The sequence below is a fragment of the Prionailurus bengalensis genome, chromosome A1 (assembly GCF_016509475.1).
Source record: "Prionailurus bengalensis isolate Pbe53 chromosome A1, Fcat_Pben_1.1_paternal_pri, whole genome shotgun sequence".
In the NCBI taxonomy this organism is placed as follows: domain Eukaryota; kingdom Metazoa; phylum Chordata; class Mammalia; order Carnivora; family Felidae; genus Prionailurus; species Prionailurus bengalensis.
This window is the reverse complement of record NC_057343.1, coordinates 179,746,684-179,773,111: the sequence shown is the minus strand read 5'-3', so window position 1 is coordinate 179,773,111 and position 26,428 is coordinate 179,746,684. Positions and strand designations below refer to the sequence as shown.

The window sequence follows — 26,428 nt, the reverse complement described above, 5'->3', positions numbered from 1 at the left end:
TCTGGAATCATTTCAATAATTCACAGAAAGATTTATCAGTATTTGAGATTGCACTGTTTTGAATTTGCGTAAGTTCGGTTCCTTCCTTTTTCTTCACTGTGAAAAAGAAAGACCTTGGTAATGGTGGGGAAGACTGGCAAGGATGGAAAAGCTCCTTGAAGGAAGGCAGTGGGTCTGATTGATCTCTGGCCTCCCCATCCCCTGTCTCTGATCCCTACCACATGGGCTGATTCCAGGGGAGGGGCATAGGGGAGCAAGCCTGGTGCACCTCTCCAGGTGTGAGTCACTGGCCCGTGAGATGAAAAGCAAAAAACAGTGGAAACACAAGATGCTCATTAGCAGTGATTTATTAAGAACTGATGAGGGCTTTCTGCTCCTAGGCAGCTATTATCCCAAAAAACATTTTTCCTCAGTGTCTCACTTATCATGCTCAAATGCCCACTATTTCACACTCATCCTGTACATGGAGTTCTGTGAGCAGCAGGCAGATATAATCCAGTCTTATTGACAGGAGGAGGGCATGTGTCCCAGGCCAATGAAGGTCACCATTAATAATGCATGGGGCACTGGGGGCTGGGCATTTTTCTAGAGGTACACGGCCTTTCCCCTCACAGGGGCTGTTTGAGTTTCTATGTATCTTAGCCCCAAATGCAGATACATGAAAACCATGTGTGAAGGAGTCCCTTTAAGCGAGACTTATGGTGGGGACTTTTTCTTATTATTATTTATATCAAACTTAAATTTTTGAGATACTTGCAGATTCCCATACCACTAGAAGACATAATACAGAGAGATCCCATTGTATGCTTTGTCTAATTTCCTCCAATGGTAATGTCTTACCATTAGTACCATTACCATAGTACAATGTCACCTCTGAGGCTTTCTTAAAAGACTCGGAGGACTTGAGACTTCCCTGACCCCAGAAGGGAGAACCTCTGGGGAATGGTGCAGTCCCCTTGGAAGGAATGTCCCCAGATAAGAGCCTGGAGGGTATGGGGTATATCAGGGTTCTCTGGTTAGAAGTAAGAGATGTTCATGCAGATTACAGATGCTCTCCCCTCACATCCCTGACTTGTATGAAAGCACCATTGGGTTCCAGGGACGTAGCACTAGTCCTTACCTGGTCCCTGGGACTTTGGGGGACTGGGGCCCTCAGCCTTTCAGCTGTGTCTGCTCAAGTACTGTGGTTGACAGTCCGCTCTGGAATGACACACACAGCCCAGGGCTTGATTCCTAGCTCCTCACCTGCTATATGAATGACCTTGGCCAATGACATCTTAGAGCTTCAGTTTTTCATAGTATCTTATAGAGCACTTGCCATATGCCAGTCACTAGTCTAAGAAGCTTGTAGAATAACTAATTTAATACCAACAATCCTAAAAGGGAGGTATTATTAGTTCTTATTTTGCAAATGAGGAAATTGAGGTATTTGTCCAAGGTCACCCAGCTAGTGAATGGCAGGGTTCGGTATTTGAAGCCAGGCAGTCCACATCACAAGTTCACATACTTAACCACTGTCCTATGCTGTTCTCTCCTCTCTGAGGTAGGCTGAGTAGTACCTTGCTGAATTTCTACAAGGCAAACTGCTTAGCACAGTGCCCAGCATGTAATACATAAGCACCAATAAATGCTAGCTAACATTATCTTTGGTATAATTGCTTCTGGGAGCTTCTGAGTATTTATTTCTTATTATGGTAATTAATAATTGCTTCCATTCTGGCCACCTACCATGTGCCAAACCTTCATTCAGCCCTCCCAACCACCCAAAAGGAGGAGTCACTTTTTCAAGATGAAACAACTGTGAATCTGAGAGATGAAATCTGGCAGAGGCAGAGACAAGATTTATACCCTGGGGCTGCATCTAGAATCACAGCTCCAGAAGGAACTTCAGAGATGCCAGCCTAACTTCACATCCAGCTCAGGAACTGCACTGTCAAACAGTCATCCATCCATTCCGAAAAGCCCGGTGACAGGGCACTGGTTCCCTACACCAGTGGTTCTCACGCTTGGGGGTACCACAGCAGCCCCTGCAGCCATTGTTAACATACAGAATGCTGTCCCCCTCCTCCACCCGCCACCTCACCCCACTCCACCACACTCCCTTGGGCTGGAGCCGGGGCCTGAGAACGTGCATTTCTCCCAAGGCTCCCCAGAATGCTGATGTCGCTGGACCAGGGACTGTACTTTGAGAACCACTGCTGTAGGGTAACTTCTTGGAGTAGTAACAGTAGAGACGATGGCATCCTCCACTTATGCCCTTTTCATGTGTGAGACAGGCTTCCCTTGCAGGGCCAGTGCCTTATACTTACCTGCATTGTAAATTATGCATCCCCATCTATGTGGTTACCTTCCTTCCATAGAGGGCTCTTAAAATTGTATGTTCTCAAAAGCCTGCCTCTGATTGGAGCCCAACCCCTCCCCAGCCTACTTCCACCTGTTTGGGGACGTGAGGCTCACCCTTCCAAATCTTCTTAAAATGATACCTACCGTTGCTTTTCTCATTAAAAACAAAACCAATGAAACCACACCTTCCTGCTGCTGAAAACTTAGAAAAGTATGAAAAATAAAAAGAGGGATGAGGAAGAAAATGAAAATTAACCACCATCCCAATCCCTCTGTTAATATTTTGATGTATTTTAGTATATTTCCTTATAGCCTCTTGATGTATATATGTATATTTTATTGAGGTATAATTGACATATAACATTACATCCGTTTCAGGTGTACAACATAATATTGTGTATATTGCAAAATGATCACCGCACTAAATCTAGTTAACATCTGTCACCATACATAGCTACAAATTTGTTTTCTTGTGATGAGCACTTTTAAGATTTACTCTCTTAGCAACTTTCCAATATGTAATACAGAATTGTTAACTATAGTCACTATGCTGTACATGACATCCCCATGACTTAAGTATTTTAGAACCAGAAGTTTGTGCCTATATTTGTTAATTTTGGAATAAAAATGCATATAGCACTGAGTGTCCTAAAAGCAATATTCTAAATGTTCTGTATACGTGGGACCTGCTGTCCCATAATTTCATTATGGAATTCAAAGAAGGAACTGAGGTTTGCCAGGGACAGCAAAGGTGGGCCTTTGAGCCAACCGAGAAAACACAGGCACAGAGATAAGCATCATTGTTGTCTGTGGGGCGGGGTCCGTGGCTCAGTAGAAAGTGGGTTTGAGCCAGTTGAGTGGGGACAGGCGATGGGAAGCTGTTACCAGCTGGCCTGGAGCTCTCTGAAGCACCAGGGGGCTGTTGCACATTCCGTATCCCATCATATCAGGAATGAGTTAACAAAGGGATTTCCCAAGGCCCACCCACGTAGCGGAAGGTGGGATGGATAAGAGCCCTAATAGTGAGAAGGCAGGGGGAGGAGACATGGATACATGAGTAGGGAGAGGCCTGGGGGCCCACCCATTCCCCTCCAGCCGAGCATGCTGTGGCATGGATAGGTCTACTTCTGAGCCGCCAGGATGGAAAGGGACTGGTTGATCTTCACCATGGCGATAATGAGGAGGCCACCGGTCAGCAGGAAGGTGGGCCAGAAGAGAGAGAAGAGCAAGGTCTGGGGTCCATAGAGGCGCCGGTATAGGACAGTGGTCTCATTCTCCCGAGTCGTTGAGAAGCAGTAGAAAATCCGATGCTCGTGGAAGTTCGTTCTGACCTTCTCCACATCGGCCCGGGCCACCTGGTAGTTTTCCAGGCTGCGTGGGATGTAGGAGCACTGTGAGGGGAAGCAAGAGCACCCATGAAGTCAGAAATCCCTGTAGCTTTGGGCAAGATGAGGGGCTGGCATGAAGTAAGGGAAAGTGTTGGCTTTGGCGTTGGGCCCCCGGCTGGGAGTTGGGACTGGTTGAAGCTTGGAAGGCTGTGCACTGCTTGGTTCCAGAGGGCACCTTCACAGTGTCATTTGTGAGGACAGTGGCCCAGGAGCCAATCAGGGTACATGCCCACACCTGGAGGGGGGACCCAACTGGAGTCCTAGTTCTGCCTCCACTGGCTGTAGAACCTTAGGCAAATTGCTCGCCTTTCTCAACCTTGATATCTTATCTCTTAAATGGGTTAATAGCAATATCTCCTTCAAAGGATGTTATTAAAGACGGGCTTCAAACTTAACTGGCCAATGAGTGACACAGACCGAGTAGGCTCTGCATTTGGATCCAGGGCAGAGGTCATACGCTCAGTTGCCCATGGGGCTCACACTGCAGCATCCACATGTGAAGTGGGGGAGGGAAGAGATGACGGGTGCCACCTGACACTTCCCCTGGTGCCGGGGACAATTGTCGGGGGGGGGGAGCTGATGAAATGAAGAGAGCCAGAAGCTTCCAGACTGGCAGTCCTCACGCCATCTGGACGATGCATGCCATGTGATCCAGATGACCTGTTGTAGCCAGGCCTCCAAAATTTCAAGAAAAGCCAGAACCCCAAATTTTAATGTGAACTCCCGCAGTTTTAAAACATTGGCAAAAATTTGAATCAAAAACCCTCTGTGGTTCTAGCCCTTTGTGAGCCAAAAAAAAGATATTGGCAAGCCAGTATTTGATACTGGGATTCAAAGGAAAAAGACATTACATTTGAAAGAGCTTGTGCAGGCAAAGCACGGCACACATTTAATTCTGACACTGGTTGTTAGGAGCCTCTGGCCTGGTCAGGTGAGGTCCATCTGGAAAGTTCTGCAGAGGAGGCACAGAATGGAGACCCTGCTTTTATCTCCATTCTGTGCCGGGAGGTCTGAATGTTATGTATGTGAGGCTCTGGGAGATAATCTGCAAAGGTGGTCTCCCCGTCACAAAATCTGCAGCAGACCACCTGGCCAGAGCGCAGCTTCCCGCTCACTCTGAATTACTGAGGGCAGGGTCCAGAAAACAAGTGATCCCTTCCTACAGTGGTCTGAGACCACTGGCCTAGTATAATCATGTCCAAGATCAACATGTGTAATGTTGAGCCAGCCTCTCCCCAGGCCTTGGTCACTTCCTGGATGTGAATGAGACCCCGTCCCCAAAGCTGCTGGCCTGCACAGCGCTCATCCAGCAGTAAAGAGGATGGTTGCATTCACGTTCTGACAGCCTGGGATGTGGGGGAACTGCCACCCAAGTAGGTTCCCAGCCAGCCAGGGAGCAACTAAGGCTGGGAAACACTGCCTCCAGGGAATCTGCCAGTCTAAGTTGTTGGGCACTGCAGGGTCCCGTAGCAGGTGAATTCAGAATTCTGAGCTGAGAGGACCTAGCCTGTCTCCCCAGTGCCTCTCACTATGACCTTGGTAATCTACCCCATTGAGCAATGGTGTGGCGGTGGAACCAGACAGACCTGGATTCAGCCACCAGTTCCAAGTTGTACAACCTCTCTGAGTCTTGCAAAATGGGTTTGTGAGGACATTAGAAGACATGATACATGTAAAGCCCCTAGCACAGAGCCCAGCACATGCTAAGTGCTGAGTAAATGGAAGATGCTATCAAAAGTAATAACAAAAATAATGTGACTTAACTATGAAATTGCAACAACAGCTCTTTCTTTCCATTCTTAAAGAGGGACTGGTGGATAAGCTCTCAGGTGAGGGCTTGTGCCCATCCTGGGCCCCTCTGTGTCTTTTGCCAGCATGTGGTCATGCTGGATCCTTTGGTGGGACTTTTTGACAAGACACTGGACAGGAGTTCACTTTGCAGGACTGGCCTCAGAGGCCTGGGGCCTATCTGCATCCTCTGTCCCCTGTCCGGGATCCAGCTACCTCTGAGTTATATGAAGGATCTGAAATGGTCCAACCTTTCCCCAAGTCCTGTGACAACACATTCTCAGCACAGAGCATGGGAAGGGGCTTAGAATCTCCTGCACTAAGGCTCATGGGAGAACCAGTAGCTGACCAGTAACCTCCTTCCTCAGAGTGAGGCTGGGGGGCGGTAGCCTTGACTGGCCTTTCACATGTGAATCCGGAGCACGCCCAGCTGGCTCAGAGCACTGGCTCCCTGTACTCCAGAGCTGAATGAAAGTAGATGGGGTAGCTGGCACACCAACCCAGCTGCTTGACAAAACCACAAAGGGCGCTTCCACTGTCCCACCAGAGCAGCAGCCTCTTTAGCACCTCTCCTGGTGATGCCTGGGTGCTAGGAGAAAGAAGACAGAAGAGTCTGTGGCTACCAGCCTGCACTGTCCTTACAGGTGCAGGCAGAGCATGTCCACACGCTCTCACATGTCTCACATGCTGCAGACAGCTCACTACAGGGGCAGATCTGGCCCCTTGCTCCTCTGAACTAGCAACCTCAGAGTCAGGCAGGCAGCCTGCAAGCCGGCCTGCTCGCAATTCCTATCACACCAGTGATCCCTTCTGGTTGTCTTTGGGAATTTGCTTCTTGCTCCTTGGGATAAATCAGCAGCCACTGAATGCCAAAGAAGAAGCAGGAGTCAGGTAGGTGCTGATTCAGGAGGACGTAGGGGCTCTATCCCCATCTGGTGGGGCTGAGTCATGTTAGTGCTGACAAAACAGGTCTGGTCACCTTGCACTGTCCAGACCCATTTCTCTATGACCCCCCGACACTGTCAGTAATCCCACTGTGCACCATCAACACTCTGCCCTTCCCATCCCATCCCAGCAGCTACCAAACTCTGACTGTCAGCATCCATCCTCACTGCAGGCCCTACCTCCATCCTGGCTGCTTGTCATGGCCCCAGACTCTCTGCCCAGTCGTTGAACTTCACACTCCTCTGTACCACTCTGATCATGCTCCCAGGACCACAGACCCTTTAAAGACTCCTGTTTGCTCGCAGAGGTAATTCTAAGCCTTAGAATCACCTGGAGAGCCCTAAAATTCTGCATCAGTTGGTCTGGTGTAGGAACCCAGTTTTGTTAAGTCCCCAGGTGGTTCCATGCATGGCCAGAGTTGACCAGTGCCAGATTGCCTGATCACATTTCAATTCCATACTTGCATAGTCCTTGGCAGAGATGACAGGCACACAGCTTGTACTGTGCCAGAATATCATTAGCATTTCCCTTCTTTATGGTCTACTTGGATTTAAGTTCCCGGTAACCAGTAGAGCCTTCCCCTAGGAAATGGTAGGCATTTATGACCCTACCTCCTGCTAAAATCAGCACCATGGAGCATTATTTGGAGTGAACTTCTTCCAGATAAAGCTCCGGCTTTCTGGTACAAATGCAAAGGAACTTGACCTGTCCCGGGCCCAGGTTGATGAGACAGGTCTCTACCTGTCCCAATGGAATCGGAGAGATCAGACCGCCTTGGCATTTGCTCTATTTGCTATTCAGGCAGACCAACCTCTATTTCTCATGAGGTTGAATCATTGTGTTTTTTGGTAAAATGGTGATGGTAAATAAGCTTAGCCCTTCCCCCAATTCTCTTCCTTACGCTGGACTTCTAAAGCTTGGAAAAAATCTCTACTGGATATAAAAGTCTAACTCCATGCGTTGTAGGATAGCTTCTTCTACCCACTTTGCTAATGGTGCTGTGTTGTGTCTTGCACTGGAATTCAACACTTACTTCTCCTTTCCTACTGTGTTGTGTTCGCTGTTTCACCCAGATATCCTTAAAGACGATCTTTTTATCAAAAAAAAAAAAAATCAGTAAAGTGTTTTCTATAATCTTTTTTTTTTAAATATAGGAACTAATTATTATCCATAACTTGTAGTGTTTTCACTAAAGTTTTGCTTCTCTCAAAAAAACATATAAAAACCTTTCACAAACAAAAGACTTTCTGATTCCGTATGTGGGTCATGTGGAGCCCATCTCCACAACATCTTCCTGTCCCACTGAGCTCTGCATTGGTTTCTGCAGCACGCCTTCCAGTACCTTCTATTCTATGCCCTCCATTTGCCATGCATGCTGCCTTCCATGTTTCTGTGTATCTCACTCCTGCTGATTTTTAAAGCCTAACACAAATACTTTCCTGACACCCTCACCTCGCTGATGGCTAGAAAAAGTCACTCCTGCCCTTGACCCCATAATTTTCTCTTTTCCTCTCTATGGCACTGATCCCTCCCCATTAGATATTATTCCCCATGTAAGCTCTCTCCTCCTAAGTCCAAAGCTCCTGCCACAGGAAGTGCTCAGTGACTATTGAATGAATGAGTGAATGGATAAGGCCAACTTGTATTTTCTATAGGAAAGACTAGGATGGTGGGTTGGGGGTGCAGGAGGTAGTGATGGGAAAAATCTCCCAAGCACTGGTTTCCAGAGATTTCTCCAGCCTCTGCTTTCCTGGGGGAAGCGAGGGGGATCTCAGGAGTTCCCTCCCATGGGGTCAGCTCTGGGTCTGGTCTCTCATTTGACTCACCTTATACAAGTGCCAGCTATCCACCTGACATTGAACTCAGCACACTACACAGCCTCTGTCTTCATTAACAGCACTCCAGCAAAGGTGGCAGCTGAGCTTAGAGGGGCTCACTGCCTGCCCCAAGTCATACAGGACTTAGTGGCAGAGTGGGGATTCCAACCCAGGTCTGTCTAACTCCAACCCAGAAGAGCTAAGTCTGGCTGGACCTCATATCAGCTGTGGACCCTCATCACGTAGGCTCAGGCTCCATGCTCTAGAGTGGAGATGTGGATCCAGTTAGGAAGAGGCCCATGCACCTGCCAGGGGCAAGGGGGATATGTGCCCATCCCCTCCCCTTCCCCCCCCCCCCTAGTCAGTACCTGCTGGTTCTGGTCACGAGTGTCCTCCGTGTGGTACAGCACAGCCCACCGGCCCACAGCTGACACATTGACCCACAGGCATGGGTACTGGGGCACCTTTTTGCCCTCCAGCTCCTCTTGGTCCCTGATGTTGGTCTCAATCAGGTGGCACGTGGATTCCTGGGTCCACACGCTGGGGAGACCATGTGCACATACATACATATCTCAGAACCTGGGTGGCACAGAGCACCAGGTTTAAACCCTTTTGGAGAGACTAGGCCTGGGACTTCCATCTTGCCATAATCATCTAGCACTAAAGGAGTGTGACCCCACTCACAAGAACCATAGAATCAGAATATCAATGCTTTTAAGCCTCTTAGAGATCATCTAGATAAATGATTCTCCCCCGGGCTGCTGACCCAAAGCCCTGGGGAGCTTTTGAAAAGATTTCCAAGTCCAAGCCATGCCCCAGAACAAGGGAATCAGAATTCCTAAGGTGGGCGGGGCCCAGGCCCTGGTATGTTTTTAAAAGCCCCCTGCCTTGATTCCGCTGAGCAGCCAGACCTGAGACCCCTTAGCCCTTAGCCACACCATCCTCATCTTGCAGGCGGTGGGAAGAAGGGCTCAGAAAAGTCGAATGACTTTTCTGAGGCCACAACGGACCTCTGCCTTTTCCCCTAAAATGAGTGGATGTAGAAGGGACTTGATTTGTGCCAGGGTAGGGAGGTTGGTGGGGATGGCAGTCAACCTGGAGATAACGTGTCATAGGCACACAGCAGTCCTGTACAATGCCTCTCTCGGGTAAGTTTCCAACCTGGAATCGCTCCAGGGTTATAAAACATGGGGAAGAAGCCGGCCCAGGAGAGGCTAACAGGCTCATCAACCCATCAGGGGATCAACTGTGACTCATCTCCCATTTATCAGGCAAGACACACATTGCCAGATGGAGGGACTATCAGCAGCTGGAAATGTCCAGAGGCGAGGGTCTGAGACTTATCCTCAAACCACAAGTGGAGACAATGGATCAGGAACTTCACACCTTTTCCTTTAAAAGCTCGAGTGGTTGACATGTCAGGGAGCAAGGGCATGGAACATCTGTGAGCTTCCAGAACAGAGCTCCAGGGGAGCAGGCTTTGGCTCAGTGTGACATTTCCTACTCAGAAAAGCCCCAAAATGAAATGGTATGTACAATGAAGTACTGAGCTCCCTGTCACTTGAGGTATTCAACAGAAGTCTAGACGCCCACCTGACTAGGAGGTTTCCGAAGGGGAGTCAAACTGTGCAAATGAGCTATGAAAATCTAGAACTCTGATTTCTCCGGGGTTAAACTCACGCTGGAGCATTTGCTCTGATCCTTCACCGTTTCTTGTGAGAAGGGCCTCCTATGTCTGCCACCCCCAGGTCCCAGAACCCCGGATGAGCAGGGTCCGGTCAGGCCTACCCTCCCTGCACTTGAACCGTGAACCCTAAGACTGAGGATTGTCCAGACCTTCCTGCCTGATGTGAAGTCAAGGGGAGGGGTAGGAAGAGGCTGGGCTTCCTGGCAGAATAGACCCTTGGGAGAATGGCTGGAGGGTGGGGCAGCCAGGAGAGTGCAGTACCTTTTCTGGTAGAGGGGCAGCATGGTCGTGCCCAGGATATAGTAGGCAATGACAGCACACACCACCATGGCCACACCCAGGCAAAGGGCTCGAGTCTCTCCCCGCTTCTGGGCCATCACCAGCTTCTTCCCCATGTCCACTGCAGGCAGCGGTCATTTCTGGAGCCACAGAGGCAAACAGACACGGGATGAGCACAGGCAGCAGGTAATCCCCACAGCGGGGACAGGTAAGAGGGGAGGGTACTCAAAGATCAACACCACCTCTAGTTTTATGTGGAGTGTTGCAACTTCAGAGGGCTTTTTTGACCCCAATGTAAGCCTCCCATCTGCTCTGAGAGGCAAGTATCATCCCCTTTCCACCGTTGAAGGATCCGGGGCCCAGAGAGGTAGAGTGACTAGTCCAAGGTCGCATGTATGATAGGCTCACTATTGGCTCCTAAGAGGAGGTCCATATTCTCAGCCCTGGAATCTGCGACTGGTACTTTACATGGCAAAGACTTTAGGGATGCTGAGATGGGGAGATTATCTTGAATTATCCATGCAGACCCCAAATGTAATCACAAGGGTCCTTTGACAAGAGGAGAAGGTAAGAAGCCAGAGGAGACTTTGGACTTCTGGCTTCCAGAACTATGTGAGAGGAGATTTCTGTTGTTTGGGGCCACCAAGTATGTAGTAATTGTTATGGCAGCAATAGAAAAGTAGTACAGTGACATAAACAGAAACAGTAGGCAGCAGGTGTGGAACACCCAAACACTTTCTCCTAGGACACTTCACAGTTTACCAAACAATCCCCAGGCAAGGCTGGCCGGGCTGGGGGCAGCAAGCAGAGTAGGGGCAGCAGGGCCCCCAGCAGGCAGCCAGGTAGGCTGAGTACCCCGAACACAACGGGCTCTTTACTGGAGAGTGGGGATGTACTCCAGAAGCTGCCATTGGTGAGTCCCCTACCTTCCAGGCTACTCAGTCCTCCCAGGGGCACTGTCTCCTCTGCTGCATGCCTTCTTGTGTCCTCCCAGCCCCTGGGCACTCCTGACACTGGGAAGGAAGGGGTGTTGGGTGACCAGGTCTGGGAACTCAGGAGGAGAGGAGAGGAGAGGAGAGAGGACAGGGGAGGGGAGGGGAGGGAAGGAGAGGGGAGGGGAGGGGCTCCCCCCATAACAGAGAAGTTTGGAACCTGCTGTCTATTCAGGTCTCACCTGTCTGTAATGCTCTGGTGATACTGTTTACCTACACTGAGAGAGTAGATTTGCAGAGTGGTGATAAAACCACGCAGGACAAAAGAATGGGGTGAGGATATGGATATGGATACAGTTATCGGTATGGATGGGATTTAACAACCACAGGGAGGGCCTTCAGACAGGAAGAAGAGTAGGAACTGCTGATATCCCCTAAGGCCTGGATAGGAAGAAATGGATTGCCGCTATAAGAGGAGGGATTTCAGTTAGACTCCAAGAAGAAATTCTCACTTTTGAGAGTTGCTAAATATCTGGACTTTTTGGATATATCTTTCATTTGGAAAAGTCACTCAAAGTCTGGGGTGAATTTCGGAAAGATGGAGAATGAAGGAGAAGGTAGGATTTTGGAGGGTCCTCTAGACCTGGCATTTTGGTTGACATTCTCTTCCTTAAGGACAGATTGTAGAGTATGGTGTTTAAGGGTTTGGTGGGGGGTGGGGCAGGGAGGACTCTGAGGTCAGCAGATCCGGGATCAAACCCTGACTTTGCCACTTAGCAACCATATGACTATAAAACAAGAATAATAGTACCTGCTTCAGAGAGTTCTGACAAAGATCAAGTCACATGCCAAATATCACATATTGATCACAGGCAGGCTGTCACTAAACATTAGTTACTAGTATAACAAAGGGAATCCTGAAGGTTTGGAGCAGAAGCCCCCAGTGCTCTTGCTGAGCCTATTTTTTGTCCCACTCCTCCCCTGGGGACAAATGCCAGGACCGGCCCTGCACTCCGGGTGGCTACCCTCTGGTGCTCTGGGAGCTGGGACCTGAGTGCTAGGACACTGAGGTACTAGAGTGATCCAGCCATGGAGTGATCCCCCAGTAGGCCACCAGACCATGGGCCCAGACACCAGCCGTTCTCATCTCTCTGCTGACACCACTGTCAGCCCCTCTGGAGCCCAGAATCCTGATTGACCTCCCTTAAGGAAGGAAGTTCCCCGGCCAGCCTCCCTCCCCCACGATCTCCCCACTAACCCCCGGTCAGTCGTCAATCGTTGGAGAAACCACTCCCCAAGGGCTCTGGACGCACTACTCACAGTCTCCCGTGCCCTGGAGTCTTCAGCAGGCAGATACTTCTTGCCTGGCCCCTGCCCCCACCCCAAAAGAGGCTGCCTGAGCTGCAGCGAGAAGCTTGGGCTCCCAGCCCATCTCTGGGAAAGCGGGCTTTGGTCCCCATCTGGGACAAGCCTCCATGCCCAAACATGGTCAAGTCTGAGCACACAGCCCCGGGACACAAACTCAAGAGAGTAGGTACCAACCCAGGAGACAACAGCAGCCGTTACCAGGCCCCCACACCTGCAATTTCCAGGGTCTGTAGAAAACAGATTTTGAACAACAAAAGACAGCAAAACTGAGAAGCCAGGAAAGACCATCCCGGTGCATTTAGAGACATTTCTTCATCACTCAGTCTCTCTGGTCTGGCACAGAAGTCAGGAACGGGAAATGATTTTCCTTTTGTTGACATGAGGGAAGGAGGAGGAGTTAGAACTCCAAAGGGTTGGGCTTATCAGCCACTAGGGGGCTGGCATTTCCCCACAGGAGCCTCCAAACCCTCCAGAGCCTTCGACACTTGCATGCTGTGTGACCCTGCGCAGGTCACGGCACCTCTCTGAGCTTCAGTTTTCTCAACTACATTATTGGGATTTTTTTAAAACTTACTTCGTTCAGAGTAATGAGGAAGGTTAGGAATAATGGAGATTTGAGGCAGAGGAAGAGAAATCCACCTTTTAAAGCCCAGCCAAGCAGAAGCTGAAAGCGGTGACAGTCCCACTGCTGTCCCAGCCAGCCAGGTGCAGGGGCAGCCCGCTCAGCCAGGTAGCCTCTTCCCAAGGTACTTGTCCTTTTGGAAGAGGGAAACAGGCAAGAAATGGGGCCCGTGAGCTCTTCTGCTGCACGAAAGTGAGCCACCCTCCGAAATGCTGGGACAAGCTCTGCTCTCGAAGGTATGTGGAGAAAGACTCAGGTCCTTAGCTGGCTGTGGGGCTGTAGGTGAAGGGCAAGGAAATAACGATACTACAACAATAAAGATTAGTGCTCTGCATTCACCTGGGCTGTTAGAAATCACAAAACGCCTTCCCAACTTCAAACCTCCAACACTCTAATGTAATAAGCACTGCGGGCTCATACTAATCTATTCAGGTAGAGGTTTTTCTACCCATTTTATAAATGAGGTAACTGAGGTTCAGAGAGGTTAAATAGAGTGCCCAAGGCAAATTGCTTTGCATCTTTGTCTCAGTTTGTCCATTTCTAGAATGGAGATAATTATACCTAAACCTTCGGTGCCTCTTGAAAAATAAGAGATCACCTAAGCTTTCTGACCGGCAGATTGTGTTTTCCAAAGACGGCCACACCAGTATGCATCCCATCTCACATGCTCTTCCCACAATGTGACATCAACGCTCCTCCATCAAGAGGGGCATCTGTGTCCTTCAACACTGGCAGAGCTCTGTAACCACCTTGCCAATAGAATGTGGTAGAAGTGACACTGTGTGATTTCCAAAGCTAAGTCATAAACAGCGATACAGCTTTCACTGAGCACCCTCTCCCGGGACACCTCCCTTGGAGCCAGCCACTGTATCATGGGGAAGCCAAGAGGTCACATGGAGGTGTTCCAGCCGACAGCCCCAGTTCGCTTCTCAGCCAACAACCAGCATCCCCCACCGACATGAGTGAAGGAGCCTGCCGATGATGCCAGCCCCAGCCTTCAAGTCCCCCAGCTGCGGCCACAGACATCATGGAGCGGAGACCAGCCACCCACTCTGTGCACTCTCTGAATTCCCCATCCACAAAACCCACGAGCAAATTAAATGGTTGTTTTATGCCACTATATTTTGAGGGACTTTGTTATGCAGTCCCAGTAACTAGAATATATTGTAAGTGATTTAAAAGGGAAACTTACTGTTGCTAGTGATTGTGGTAGAACTGAACCAGTGGGGAGGAAAAAGCCTGAAATGACTATCTGGAGTGGTATAGGGGAGCTTTAGAAACGCCCTCTATATTCTTATATCAGGTTGCTCACCGGTGCACAAATGGAATAGAAGTATAGAGTTATAAGTGGGATTTTCATTTATTGAGCAGTTACTATGGGCCAGGGCATGAGCCACATCCAAATGCAAATACATATACATATACAGATGCATGTATACATATGTGTAGACACACATTGCGTACATGCATGTACATATTTGCACACACACATATACACGTGTATACACTTTCACATACATATACACATATATGCACACATATACATATACATGCATGCACGTGTTTACAGATGTATATGCATGTGCACGTGTACAAATGTACATGTGCATGTGCACACAATGTGCATATGCACACACATACACACATACACATACGCACATGTCCATAAACCTATACATACACACACATGCATATACATACACATATACATGCATATGCATACACAAATATATATATACATTCCTCTCAGCAGTCCTCACAAAAGGCCTCGTTTCTATGCTTTGCCCAAGGTCACTCCCCTGTCACATGATGTGATGGAGCCTGACGTGAACCTGTGCTTGCTGACCCCACAGCTCATGCCTGCTGCTCCATGACTCCCTTAGGCACGGTTTTCAAGAGGACCAATGTTCCTTTACAACGTCTGCCTCAGCTGCTTTACAAGCCCCCCTCTTCAGTCTATAGCCCTTTCTGGATTGTGCATCCGTTTATTTATTTAAACCCTTTTGAATCAATATCTATTCTCCGCCACCACTTGGGATAATAAGTCCCATAAATCAAATTGGCAACCATGTCCTGAGCCCGTGCTGAGCCCGTGCCACTGGCAGTGGGAATGAGTGGCCCTCAGTCCTCGCTGAGCCATTCGCTCACACACTTGAGGACCTACCGTGCGGAGACTCCGAATATGTCACTCTACTGTGGTGGGTCCCCGTGGGGAAGGGAAGATGGATTTTTAAAACTGCAAAAAGGCACAATGGAAAAATAAAATGACATATTTTTGGGGAGAGAGTAATAAAAGACAGAGGAAATCACGGTGAACGATTTTTCACTGGAGTTGAGAAGACAATGGATAAAAACAGGACAATTAAATGTCCATATTTGAATTAAATGGCAAGACTGGACCTGAGGAGGAGCAGGACAGGGCTACTCCCTCCAAGCGAAGGGAAGCCTCCCACCTTTCTCGTTTCACTCTTTTAGCCGGCACTTTTCCTTCCCCTCATGTTTCTTACTTAGTGACAAGGTATTTTAGCCTGCTATATTGTTAACATAATTGTAAGCAGCTTGAAATCCTCTTTGAAACAAGGAAGAGCATAAATAAATAAAAAGCACTGCTATCCATCTGCGCAGTAAGGTCGTTTCCTCATGCTTTTTCCTTACTGCAACATCATCCAAGCTCACCGTGGAAAAGCTGTAGGATAGAGAAGCGCAGGAGGAGGATAGAGCACAATGATGACCCCACCACCCGGAGAGAATTTGTTGGTCAGGGTGCATGTGTGTCCTTCCAGACACTCCTAAAAGGATTCAGGCATTCTCTGCCTCCAGAGGGCACATTCCTGGGTCCCCACCTGCTAGTGAGCTCTTCCCCTTCCCTGGGATTCAGTCCTGGGGTCCTCCCCTCACTTCTGTTCCCTTAGCCACTCTCCTCGACTCCTGGGCCAGGTCGGGGCTGTGGTTTAACATGCTCGGAGCACATGTATGCAGCTCCTTCCCTCCCTGTCCTTGTGATGCTGTTTCTTCTTGTGCCTATTCCCCATTCACTGGTCTTCCCGCTGGAGTGTATAAGCTCCCTGAGATCCGGGGCCAGAGCTGTTCTTACCACTGTCGCATCGCTAGATAAACAGAGAATCGGGGTTTTGCTGCTGTTTGTGGTTTCGTCAGAAGAAAATCTTTTGCTTTTTCAAAAAACATTCACCATCTTAACCAGTTTAAGTGTACAATTTGGAAGTGCTAACGATATTGACATTGTTGTGCCCCAGGTCTCCAGAACTTGGTCGTCTTGCAAAACTGAAACTCTATAACCCATTACACAACGACTCCCCATTTCTCCCTCCTCCTTGGCAACCGCTATCTACTTTGTGTTCCTCTGAGTCTAACTACTTTAGATTCCTCGTATAAATAGAATCGTACCAAAATTGCCCCTTTGTGTCAGGCTATTTCACTTCATATAATGTACTCAAGGTTCATCCGTGTTGTAGCATTTGACCAGAAAAGAAACTCTTGCTCCTTAATGTAACAGAATATTGTACTTGTTTTCCCATTCCAGAAAACATTTTTTAAAAGCTTGTACAGTACACATTTTATATGGGTGAGCCGTAGTATATTCCATGGACGCCATGTTGTTGGATATTGAGGAATGGTGCTTGTTGGCTTGTTTAGTGGAGCTCAGGTCACACTCTACTGGTAGGTGGACCTGCTCCACCCACCCCTACCCTCACTTGCACCCGTCATTGTCCTGGAACTGACAGGTCTGGGAGAGTTTGGATCTATTAGAACACAATATGGGGACCAGAACCTGGGGATAAAGATGAGAGAGCCATAGAAGTGGAAGATGGCAGCGGGTTTCAGTTTCCTAGCCCAGGCCAGACCTGATTTGAGCACTGGGGGTGGTGGGGAGAGACAAGGTAGGGGAAGTAGATGCAGGCTGATGGAGCTCTTTTCATACCATAGTCCATGGGACTCGGACTCTGGGGTGATGAGAACCAAGGGCTCCCAGTGATGCTGTGGTCCTGGGCAGTAGTCCCCTCCTAAGTGCATGTTCGTGGCAAGTCAACGGCATGTGATCAGGAGTGAACAAGAAGTCCCCACCCTGGGCATGTTTGACTCTGGCAAGATTCAGGGCCCCAAATGCATTAACTATTCTTAGTGGTGCCTGTCAGATGGGGTCCAAGGACTGAACGATATTCCTTCTCCCGTCCCCTTCCGACTCCCTGCATGGTGGGAGCTTCGAAGCTACAAAGAGAATATTCCCACCCTTTTGCTGAGTCATAGAACGTCCCTCCAAGGGCCCATAGAGATCATGTAGGTCAACAGCTTCCTGTGTGTAAGGCTTTCTATTCACAAATTAACAGAGGGAAGTGGTAGAGAATCTGAGAAGCACAGAAAAGAAGAAATCAAGTCCAACATCCCAAGGAAACCACTGTCAAAGTATTGATGTTTAGATTATATTCTAAAGACAAATGCAAATGCTTTTTAAAAATAAATTTAGGAATGTTCTGTATGATTTTAAGTACGTCCTTCTTATTTTATTTTTTTTTTTTATTTTTTTTTAAATTTTTTTTTCAACGTTTATTTATTTTTGGGACAGAGAGAGACAGAGCATGAACGGGGGAGGGGCAGAGAGAGAGGGAGACACAGAATCGGAAACAGGCTCCAGGTTCTGAGCCATCAGCCCAGAGCCTGATGCGGGGCTCAAAACAGGCTCCAGGCTCTGAGCCATCAGCCCAGAGCCCGACGCGGGGCTCGAACTCACGGACGGCGAGATCGTGACCTGGCTGAAGTCGGACGCTTAACCGACTGTGCCACCCAGGCGCCCCCGTCCTTCTTATTTTAAATAGAAACACATTCCCATTAAGGTGATATTATTTTGCAACATAATGCTTCATGTCTCTGATAGTTCATTTTACTGATGTGCCGTAACATGTGTACTTTCCAATTAGGAGACATTTAGACTATTTTCAAGGTTTTGTTATTATTAACTCTCCTCCAGTGACAACGTTCGAACATCAGTCTTTGTTCACCTCTCCGATTCTTTTCTTCCAATAGATTTCTAAAAGCAGGGATCACAGTCAAAGATTATGAGCCTTTTAAAGGCTTTAACCCCTTCTCTTTTCCTGGAATCATAGGATTCACTTTGCCCAGAAGTATAGGATTCAATAACATGTGAACTTCCCTTCTGCTGGTGAGCTGTCTGAGCTCAGAGAGGTGAAGTGACTTACCCAAAGCCACACAGCTTTGATGGTGCAGGGATTGGGATTCAGACATTTCTCTACAGCCTCCAGAACGTAGTCTGGATCCCATGTCCACTGACTCCCAGGCAGTGTTCTTACCATACTCCTTCTGAAGATTATTTCTCTACCCATAACTAGGGTTCTCAATTCCTAAGCACTAACATGTGACAGGCACTCTGCTAAGTACTTGGAACACAGCATCGCATTTGATCCTGTGATCTATGAAATAAGTACTATGATTGCCCTCATTTTATAGATGGGCGCACTAAAGCAGAGCAGGTGCTGGCCTGCTGGCCACTCCCCCCGACTTTCTTTTCGCTACTCCACAGCCTCCTTCAGGGGGCCCCCAGGAAGTCTCTCCCTATGGCCTCTCCTCCGCCTGGGGAGGAGCCAGGCATAGCCTTCTTGAAGTTCCAGGGCACGCCTCAGCCAGTGACTCAGTCTGAGCCAGGACCATGGGAGGAAGCCACGGCTTGCTCTTGAGGCTGGCTCTTGGTCTGCCAGCCCAGGGCGCTGGCCGCAGCAGCTGCTTCCTTTAAAATTAAAAAAAAAAAATTTTTTTTTAAAGATTTATTTATTTTTGAGAGACAGACCCAAGCAGGGGAGGGGTGGAGAGAGAGGGAGACACAGAATCGGAAGCAGGCTCCAGGCTCTGAGCTGTGAGCACAGAGCCCGACACGGGGTTCGAACCCATGAACCATGAGATCATCACCTGAGCTGAAGTTGGACGCTCAACCAACTGAGCCACCCAGGCGCCCCATTTTCAGGCATTTGAAAAGAGACGCTGCAGAAAAGGGCTTTTTAATTTCCCTTGTGGCACGTTAATAAATATGTATGTTTGTCAACCACAAACAATAAGATTGCTCGCACAAAGCTCAAGGGGTTGACCAGATAGATTTGAACTGCGCCTGCTCTCAGGGGACACTATCTCCCAGAAGACCCTGTCTCCAAGCAAACTGTAACGGCCTCTGGGGCTACTTTTTTACAATTCACAAGTTACTGAGTGCCTTCTTGCTAGGCTCTGTACATACCTCATTATGTTAGTTTCCTAGTGTTGCTGTAACAAATTGCTACATACTGGGCTGCTTCAAGCAATAGAAATGTATTGTCTCAGTTCTGGAGGCCACAAGTCTGAAATCAAGAGGCTGCCTACACAGCTCTAGGGGAGGGTCCTTCCTTGTCTCTCACAGCTTTTGGAGGTCCCAGGCATTCCTTGGCTTGTGGCCGTGTCACTCCAATCTCTGCAACTATCTTCACTGGACCTTCTCCTCTTCTGTCTTACAAAGACAGTCGTCGTTGGTTTTTGAGCACACCCAGGTAATCCAGGATGATCTCAAAATCCTTAATTACGTCTGCAAAGACCTTTTTCTTCTAATAAGACCACATTCACATGGTCCAAGGATTTGGACACGGACAAATCTTTTTTCCAGGGCTGGCAGGAGGGGGGTGGGTGTTGGGGCACCATTGAAGCCACTACGCCCATCGTCTTTAATCTGCATAACAACCCTGAGAGGCAGGAGAATTATCAAGGATGGATTAACTGCTGTGACAATCCTAAGATTTTATTGGCTTTTCCCAACAACAGTGCATTTCCATTTGCGGGGAGTCCAGAATATATGCTTCTGGTTGGGCGGCTCCCCTCTAGGTGGTTGTTCGTGGAATCAGGCTCCTTCATCTGATGGTTCCACTGTTTTGTGGCCTTGAGGTGACCCCAGAATTATCTAGCCAATAGACTGGAAGGAGGGAATAGGTGCAGAGAGAAAATGAGGGTGATTGGTACTTAACCACCTTGGCCTACAAGTGACATGCACCGTTTATCTTCACCTTCCATTTGTGAGGACTAGTCACATGGTGTCACCCAGGTGCAAGGGAGCCTGGGAAATGTAGTCCTGGATAAAATGCCACTTCTTAGTATGAATATCACATTATTGGAGCTGGGTAGGACATCAAAATTTCCTGGTCAGCTGGCTGTGATTGTCATAGTATCATTCATTCATGTACTTCTCATTCATATAATTCACTCTTTCACCCAGAAGAGGAATTTGGGGCTTAAGTGATTTGGGGCGCCTGGGTGGCTCAGTTGGTTAAGTGTTCAGCTTCGGCTCAGGTCACAATCTCGCTGTCTGTGACTTCCCACTCTGTGTCGGGCTCTGTGCTGACAGCTCAGAGCCTGGAGCCTGCTTCGGATTCTGTGTCTCCCTCTCTTTCGGCTCCTCCCCCAGTCACATTCTGTTTTTCCCTCTCTCTCAAAAATAAATAAACATTAAAAAAATTTAAAAAATAATAAAAAGAAGGGTTAAGTGATTTGACTAAAGTCACAGAGCATTTAAATCAAAGTTCAATCAATGTTTATTAAGGGTCATCTGAATTAGGTGCCCCTCCCTCAGGTAGGCCCGCTCTATCTTTGAACTTTGCGCACTGTGTTATCTGTGTGTGTACCAAGAATAACATTGATCAGATTGCTCTACATGGCCTCCCTGTTGGTTCCCACTCCAAGCAGTCAGTTCTTTGTCCTCGACTGTCAGATTCTCCTTCCCTCCTCCTTCCGGTCCCTCTGGATAATGGGGGGAGAGAGCTGGCTTTAGAGAGGCAGAAGGCAGAGAGGTAACATAGAGCTGAGAGCTGGAAAGGGAGGGGGTGGCTGAAAGAGAGAAAACCCACGTGGGCCAAGTGTCCTAGAAAATCTTCTCTGGTTTGACATGTGAGGGGTTTTGGAACAGCTTCAGTTAGGAAAAATTCAGGAACAAAGGAAAAATAGGAACAGTGTAACTGTGAACTATGAGTATTACCTACTTTCATGCATTTAAAGGAAAGCGGTGATTTTCTTTGTAATTTGTTTAAATTCCCTTTGTTTGCTGGACTGCTCTTCTAGACTGCAACTCTGTTTGGAAAGAATGGGCTCCGGGCAGCATGGCCGGAGGGCCCCAGCAGCTTGCACAGCCCCTGTTTACTCCAGTCAGCCCCCTTCACTCTCAAAACCAACCCAGCTTCAACAGTAAATTATGTGTAAACTATGAGTAAATTACTCAAACAGTAAATTTGGTGTTTGAGTGTGTAGGCCCCCCCCACAATTCATCTCTAAATGTCCAGGCCTGGGGCACCTGGGTGGCTCAGTCGGTTGAGCGTCCGACTTCGGCTCGGGTCATGATCTCGTGGTCTGTGGGTTCGAGCCCCACGTCGGGCTCTGTGCTGACAGCTCAGAGCCTGGAGCTTGCCTCGGATTCTGTGTCTCCCTCTCTCTCTGCCCCTTCCTTGATCACACTCCTTCTGTCTCTCTCAAAATTAAATAAACATTAAAAAAATTTTTTTTAATGTGCAGGCCTAGCTCAGGCCCTGAAGCACAGTCTGTGCCAAGGGTGGAATGCAGGAGCCAGGAAGGGCCGAGCTGCGATTTGAGTCCAGGCTTTTACACGCCAAATTTCAGGCTCCTCTTCCTGTGTCAGCTTTGGTTCTGGAGCTCTCTAAACACAGTGGAACAATTAAAAAGTAACAAGGGTGTGGGACTGCCTGCCCTGTGTGGACTGTGAATGCCATAGGGGTTGGGGGGTGGCGGGAGCTACAGATGGCGGCTGAAAACACCAGAAAACAGTTCTCAAGCTTCCTGCTTCAGAGCCTGTGGGAAAGAGGCCAAGTGTCCCAGGGATAGCCCTCCAGAGCCCATCGTCCTGGCCCTGCCTGGAGGGCAGAGCTCAAGTCTCCCCCTGTATCCATGTTAGGCAGACTGATGAGGTCCCAACTCAAAAAGCAACCGTGTCAGAAGGATTTGAATTAGAACTCTGTACAGAGAAGAAAATTCGGCTCCCATCTTCGCTTTTTAAAATGTGCATTTATTTTTCTTTGCAAATAGCTTAAACACAGTCTTAACATTTTGAAACAAATGATCTTTTAAAAATGATCTGTAATCCCACCACCATTTAATAAACCTAGTCCTTGCATTTTGGAATCTTGTCCTCCAGGATTTTATTACCCCCCCCCCCCACCCCTTGTAAGTAGTTTTTCTGTACCTGGTGATACTCATAGGCTTGTGTGTCAGTTATCCATTCCTGTGTAACAAACTACCCCAAATTGAGCAACAGAGGCTCATAATTCTTCTGTGTGGTCCTTCCGGTCTGATCTGAGCTTGGCTGACCTCAGCTGGGCCCACTCATGTACTCACTTGGCTCTGGAAGGCCTCACTCACATCCCAAGGGTGGCTGGCTATCAGCTGGAGTGACCAGGTGACTCGGGTGACAAGGGGTTTCCTAGGGGACTAGATGAGCCTGCTCTTATGGTGCTGGTTCCAAGAGCAGAAAGCGAATTGGAAGCTGCAAATCCTCTCAAGGTCCAGGCTTGGCCCTTGTGCCATATCACACCACATCCTATTAGTCCCAGCTGGTCCCAAGGCTGGCCCAGATTCGAGAGGGGAAGGAAAGACGGCCTCCTGATAGGGAAATCTACAAAACACTGTGGCCATTTTTGCAATCTACCACTGCAAGGTTTTTATTCTTCTGCCTTTTCATTTATTATTGTATTATCATCATTTTCTCTTGCTAATATAAAGTCTTCATGACATTATTTTTACTGCCTGCATAAGGGTGAGAAGGTAGATAGACTACGGTTTACTCAATTGTCTCCCAACTGTTGGACATAAGGATTACTTCCAGTTATAAATAAGGCTGCACAGAACATCTTTATGCAGGTAGGTATTTCGGTCATTTTGATTGTTGCCTTGGAATAGGCTCCCAGATAGAGTCAAAAAGGATAAATTGTTTTAATGTCCTTGATACATGCTGTCCAGCTGCATTGCAAATATGTGCTGCTTTTTCTCCAACCCCAAGAAGAAGAGAGATTCTCAACACCAGCCTGTATGCAAGTCTCCCTGTGGGCCACCTGGCTTCCCTGGGATCCTCTTGCTTGCTGGTACACCAGGTCAGGAAACTGGAATAAAGCCCAGGCTGGGCAGACCCTTCCTTGGGCCACGTTAGCATCTGGGGTCCATGCCTACAGGTCAGCTTTGTGGTGGACAGCAACTGACTGAGGTCTCTGCAATCTCCTATCTCCTGTCTGTCAAAGCGTAGATAATATAACTCCTGGACCAGTGATTCTAACCACCTGTACCACCTGCATCCGAGCTGGGGAGCAGGTGGGACCCCAGACGAGCTCTGGTGTCAGGCTGGGTGTGGCAACCCCTCTCATGGCTGTGTATAGAGCCCCTGCTCAGCCATGATTCCAGGTGATCCTCCTGGAAACCCACGAGACTGGCAACACTGAGGTTGGTCCCACCTCCGGATGGAGACTCAGGGCTCATCCATATTTCCCCTGGGCTCAACCTCCCAGTGGGGACACCTTCTTCCACTTCCTCAAAACTTATTTGCTTCTTCTGCTATTTCCTCAGTTCCTGTGATTTTAAAACACCAATTGAGGGGCGCCGGGGTGGCGCAGTCGGTTAAGCGTCCGACTTCAGCCAGGTCACGATCTCGCGGTCCATGAGTTCGAGCCCAGCGTCAGGCTCTGGGCTGATGGCTCGGAGCCTGGAGCCTGTTTCCGATTCTGTGTCTCCCTCTCTCTCTCTGCCCCTCCCCCGTTCATGCTCTGTCTCTCTCTGTCTCAAAAATAAATAATAAAAAACGTTGAAAAAAAAATTAAAAAAAAAAACACCAATTGATCAGATAAATGCTTGTGTTTGTAGTTACTATGCTTTCCTCTAAGATAACAGACTTGCAGCTGTGTGGAAGCCCTCTGAAACACATGGCATAATCTGGGGGGAATAGTGGATAGCATGATTAGTGAGTTGGTGGAAGAGATATCTGGGGTGTTTTCATGGGAAATCACAGATACATGGGTCTAGATGTTGAAAGAGTTCTCTGGAGCTTGAAGGGACTGGCCCTAGGAGGGGTAGGTTGGAGAGGAGCTGTGTGTACTGTGTGTGAGCTCACAGAGTTAGAGTTCACACACCCCAGTTCCAATCTCCACTCCACCCGTTACTAGTCCTGGGAATATGGCCAAGTTTTTTCACCTCTCTGTGCCACAATTTTCCCATCTGTAAAATAGACGTAATCATCCATAGGAGTGAGTGCGAGGATCTGGGCAATAAATGGCAGGTAGTAATAATTGCACCTCTTGAGTTTTTAAAAAGTGACTCGGACACAAAGAGGAAAGTGGCTTGTCCAAAGCAGCCTTGCCTGGGACTTGTTCAGCGGGACCAGAACCAGCAAGGTGGCCTCCTATCCAAAGAAGCCTCCTCTGTCTCCTCCACAGTATCTTTCCCTATCTCCTGTTCCCAAGCCCCAGCTTGGGAAAGACAGAGGGTTCATTCATCCACTCTCCCCTTTAGGCTCCTTCCTCCTTTTGAAGACTGGGCAACCCTGTAGCCAGAAGCATCCTGACACAGAAATGACCCTCCTCCCTGCCTAGAGCTTGATAACACCAGACCTTCTGCACTGGTGAGATCCAAAGCCAGAAAGGAGGGAAAGCCATGTGCCTAAGTCGGTGCCATGATTCTCTAAAGAAAGTGACAGCAGAGGGTCTCAGGGCTGGAGACCCCAAGTAAAACCTCCAAGTGCTGCGGGGCCATTAGCTCACTCACCTGAGCCCAGCACAGTTTTAAATAATTCGTTAGCTTTCCAAGACAAAACAGCCCTTGTTGCTCTCCTTTTGCTCAGGAGATATCTGGCCTAAGAAAGAATCCGTTGATGGAATTCTCAGAGAAATATGGAGCCGGGAGATTAATCTGAGGGGCTGAAGCTGGGGGGCAGCCTGGGGTCTCAGGACATGTCTGACAGTTAGTCAGTGTGAATGGGAGGAACATTTATAAATCTAAAAAAGGGAAGGACTTTAGAAAGAAAGAGAAAGGAGAATGCTTGCATTGACCGATACCTCTATTTTCCTTTTACTAGTGAGTGTAACCAAAAACTTATTTTTTTAAAAAAATGCCACATTAGAAGTTTGGACAGGTACCATCTCCTTTGAACAGGTGGGAAAGAGAGGTCCAATGCGTTGATAAGGCCTGCAGCTAACATGTGACAGAGCCAGACCTGAATCTGTGCTGTCCAAATCTGGGGCCAGGGCTCTTCCATAATAATACTTCGCTCCATGCTGGGCACTTTGCACACACTTTCCTATACAACCTTCACAACAACTCTGCAGTAGGTACTGTCGTTATCCCCATTACACAGATGACAGAGCTGAGGTTTAGCTCTGCAGACGAACTTGCCCTAGGCTAGACAAGATTGTAGCTGGGATTCCAACTTAGTGTGTTTAAGTCCCTTGGTCTTAACTCCCACACCAGATCTCCATGGTCTGCAAGGTGAGATCCGTATGTCCTCCCATGGTCATCAAGACCCTGCATGACCCGGGCCTTTTCAATGTCCCATTTCTCTACCCCAACATCTCGGCTACCCTAACTATTATTAATTTTGTTCAGCAACCCCCTATCCATCAGGCCTTGGCTTAAAAGCTACTTTCTCCAGGAAGCACTCCCTGACCACTTCCCAGGTAGGAAGAGTACCGCTAAGCTCTCATAGCACGCACATTTCCCCTGCCATAGCAATGCCTGGCTGGTGCCGAAACTGCTGGTTTCAAGGTCTCCATAATAGACTGTGAGGTCCCAAGGGCAGGAGCCATGGCTGCTTGTTCTCTGTATTTAGCGTTTGCCTGAGTGGTGGTGGGGAAACGTGTCCCAAGAACATCCTCCTCCTCTTCCCTGCAGTCCCCCTTTGTAATGGGGTGCCAGGCAGGACACAGTCCTGAGGGAAGGAGGCAGCCCCTCCTTGTATGTGCTCCAGCACCCAGCCCACTCCAGCCTCTCTTTTCCCCTCTTGCCCAGATCTCAAGACGTATTTCCAGGCTGCCTCCCTGATGTCTCCCCAGCCACCCAGCTCCGAGACAGCTCTCTCCTGCATCCCGTGGTGGCCAAAGACTTTTCTGAGGAGCACCAGTCCTGAATAAGATGAGTTCCTTGGCCCAAAGTCCTGGGAAAACCCTGCCTAATAACACGTTTCTTTGATTGCCACATATGAACGCTTTGGAAATCAGCACGTGTCTTACACTTGATAT

At 48.5% G+C, this 26,428-nt stretch overlaps 2 protein-coding genes across 3 annotated transcripts in view; one reads left to right on the top strand and one right to left on the bottom strand.

Moving 5' to 3' along the window:
* KCNIP1 (potassium voltage-gated channel interacting protein 1) overlaps window positions 1-26,428 on the top strand; it is a 345,736-nt gene that overhangs the window by 20,234 nt on the left and 299,074 nt on the right. The window lies entirely within an intron of this gene.
* Window positions 3,129-12,881, bottom strand: KCNMB1 (potassium calcium-activated channel subfamily M regulatory beta subunit 1). Of its 2 annotated transcripts, none has more exons than XM_043596121.1 (4): window positions 12,722-12,881; window positions 10,230-10,387; window positions 8,650-8,821; window positions 3,129-3,734 (listed from the first exon to the last, which is right to left on the bottom strand). In XM_043596121.1, the coding sequence occupies exons 2-4, from the start codon at window positions 10,361-10,363 to the stop codon at window positions 3,465-3,467; spliced, it is 576 nt and encodes a 191-aa protein (XP_043452056.1). In that variant the 5' UTR covers window positions 10,364-10,387; window positions 12,722-12,881; the 3' UTR covers window positions 3,129-3,464. The 2 variants fall into 2 exon arrangements, with proteins under 2 accessions (XP_043452056.1, XP_043452054.1); XM_043596119.1 differs by lacking the exon at window positions 12,722-12,881 and adding an exon at window positions 12,500-12,643.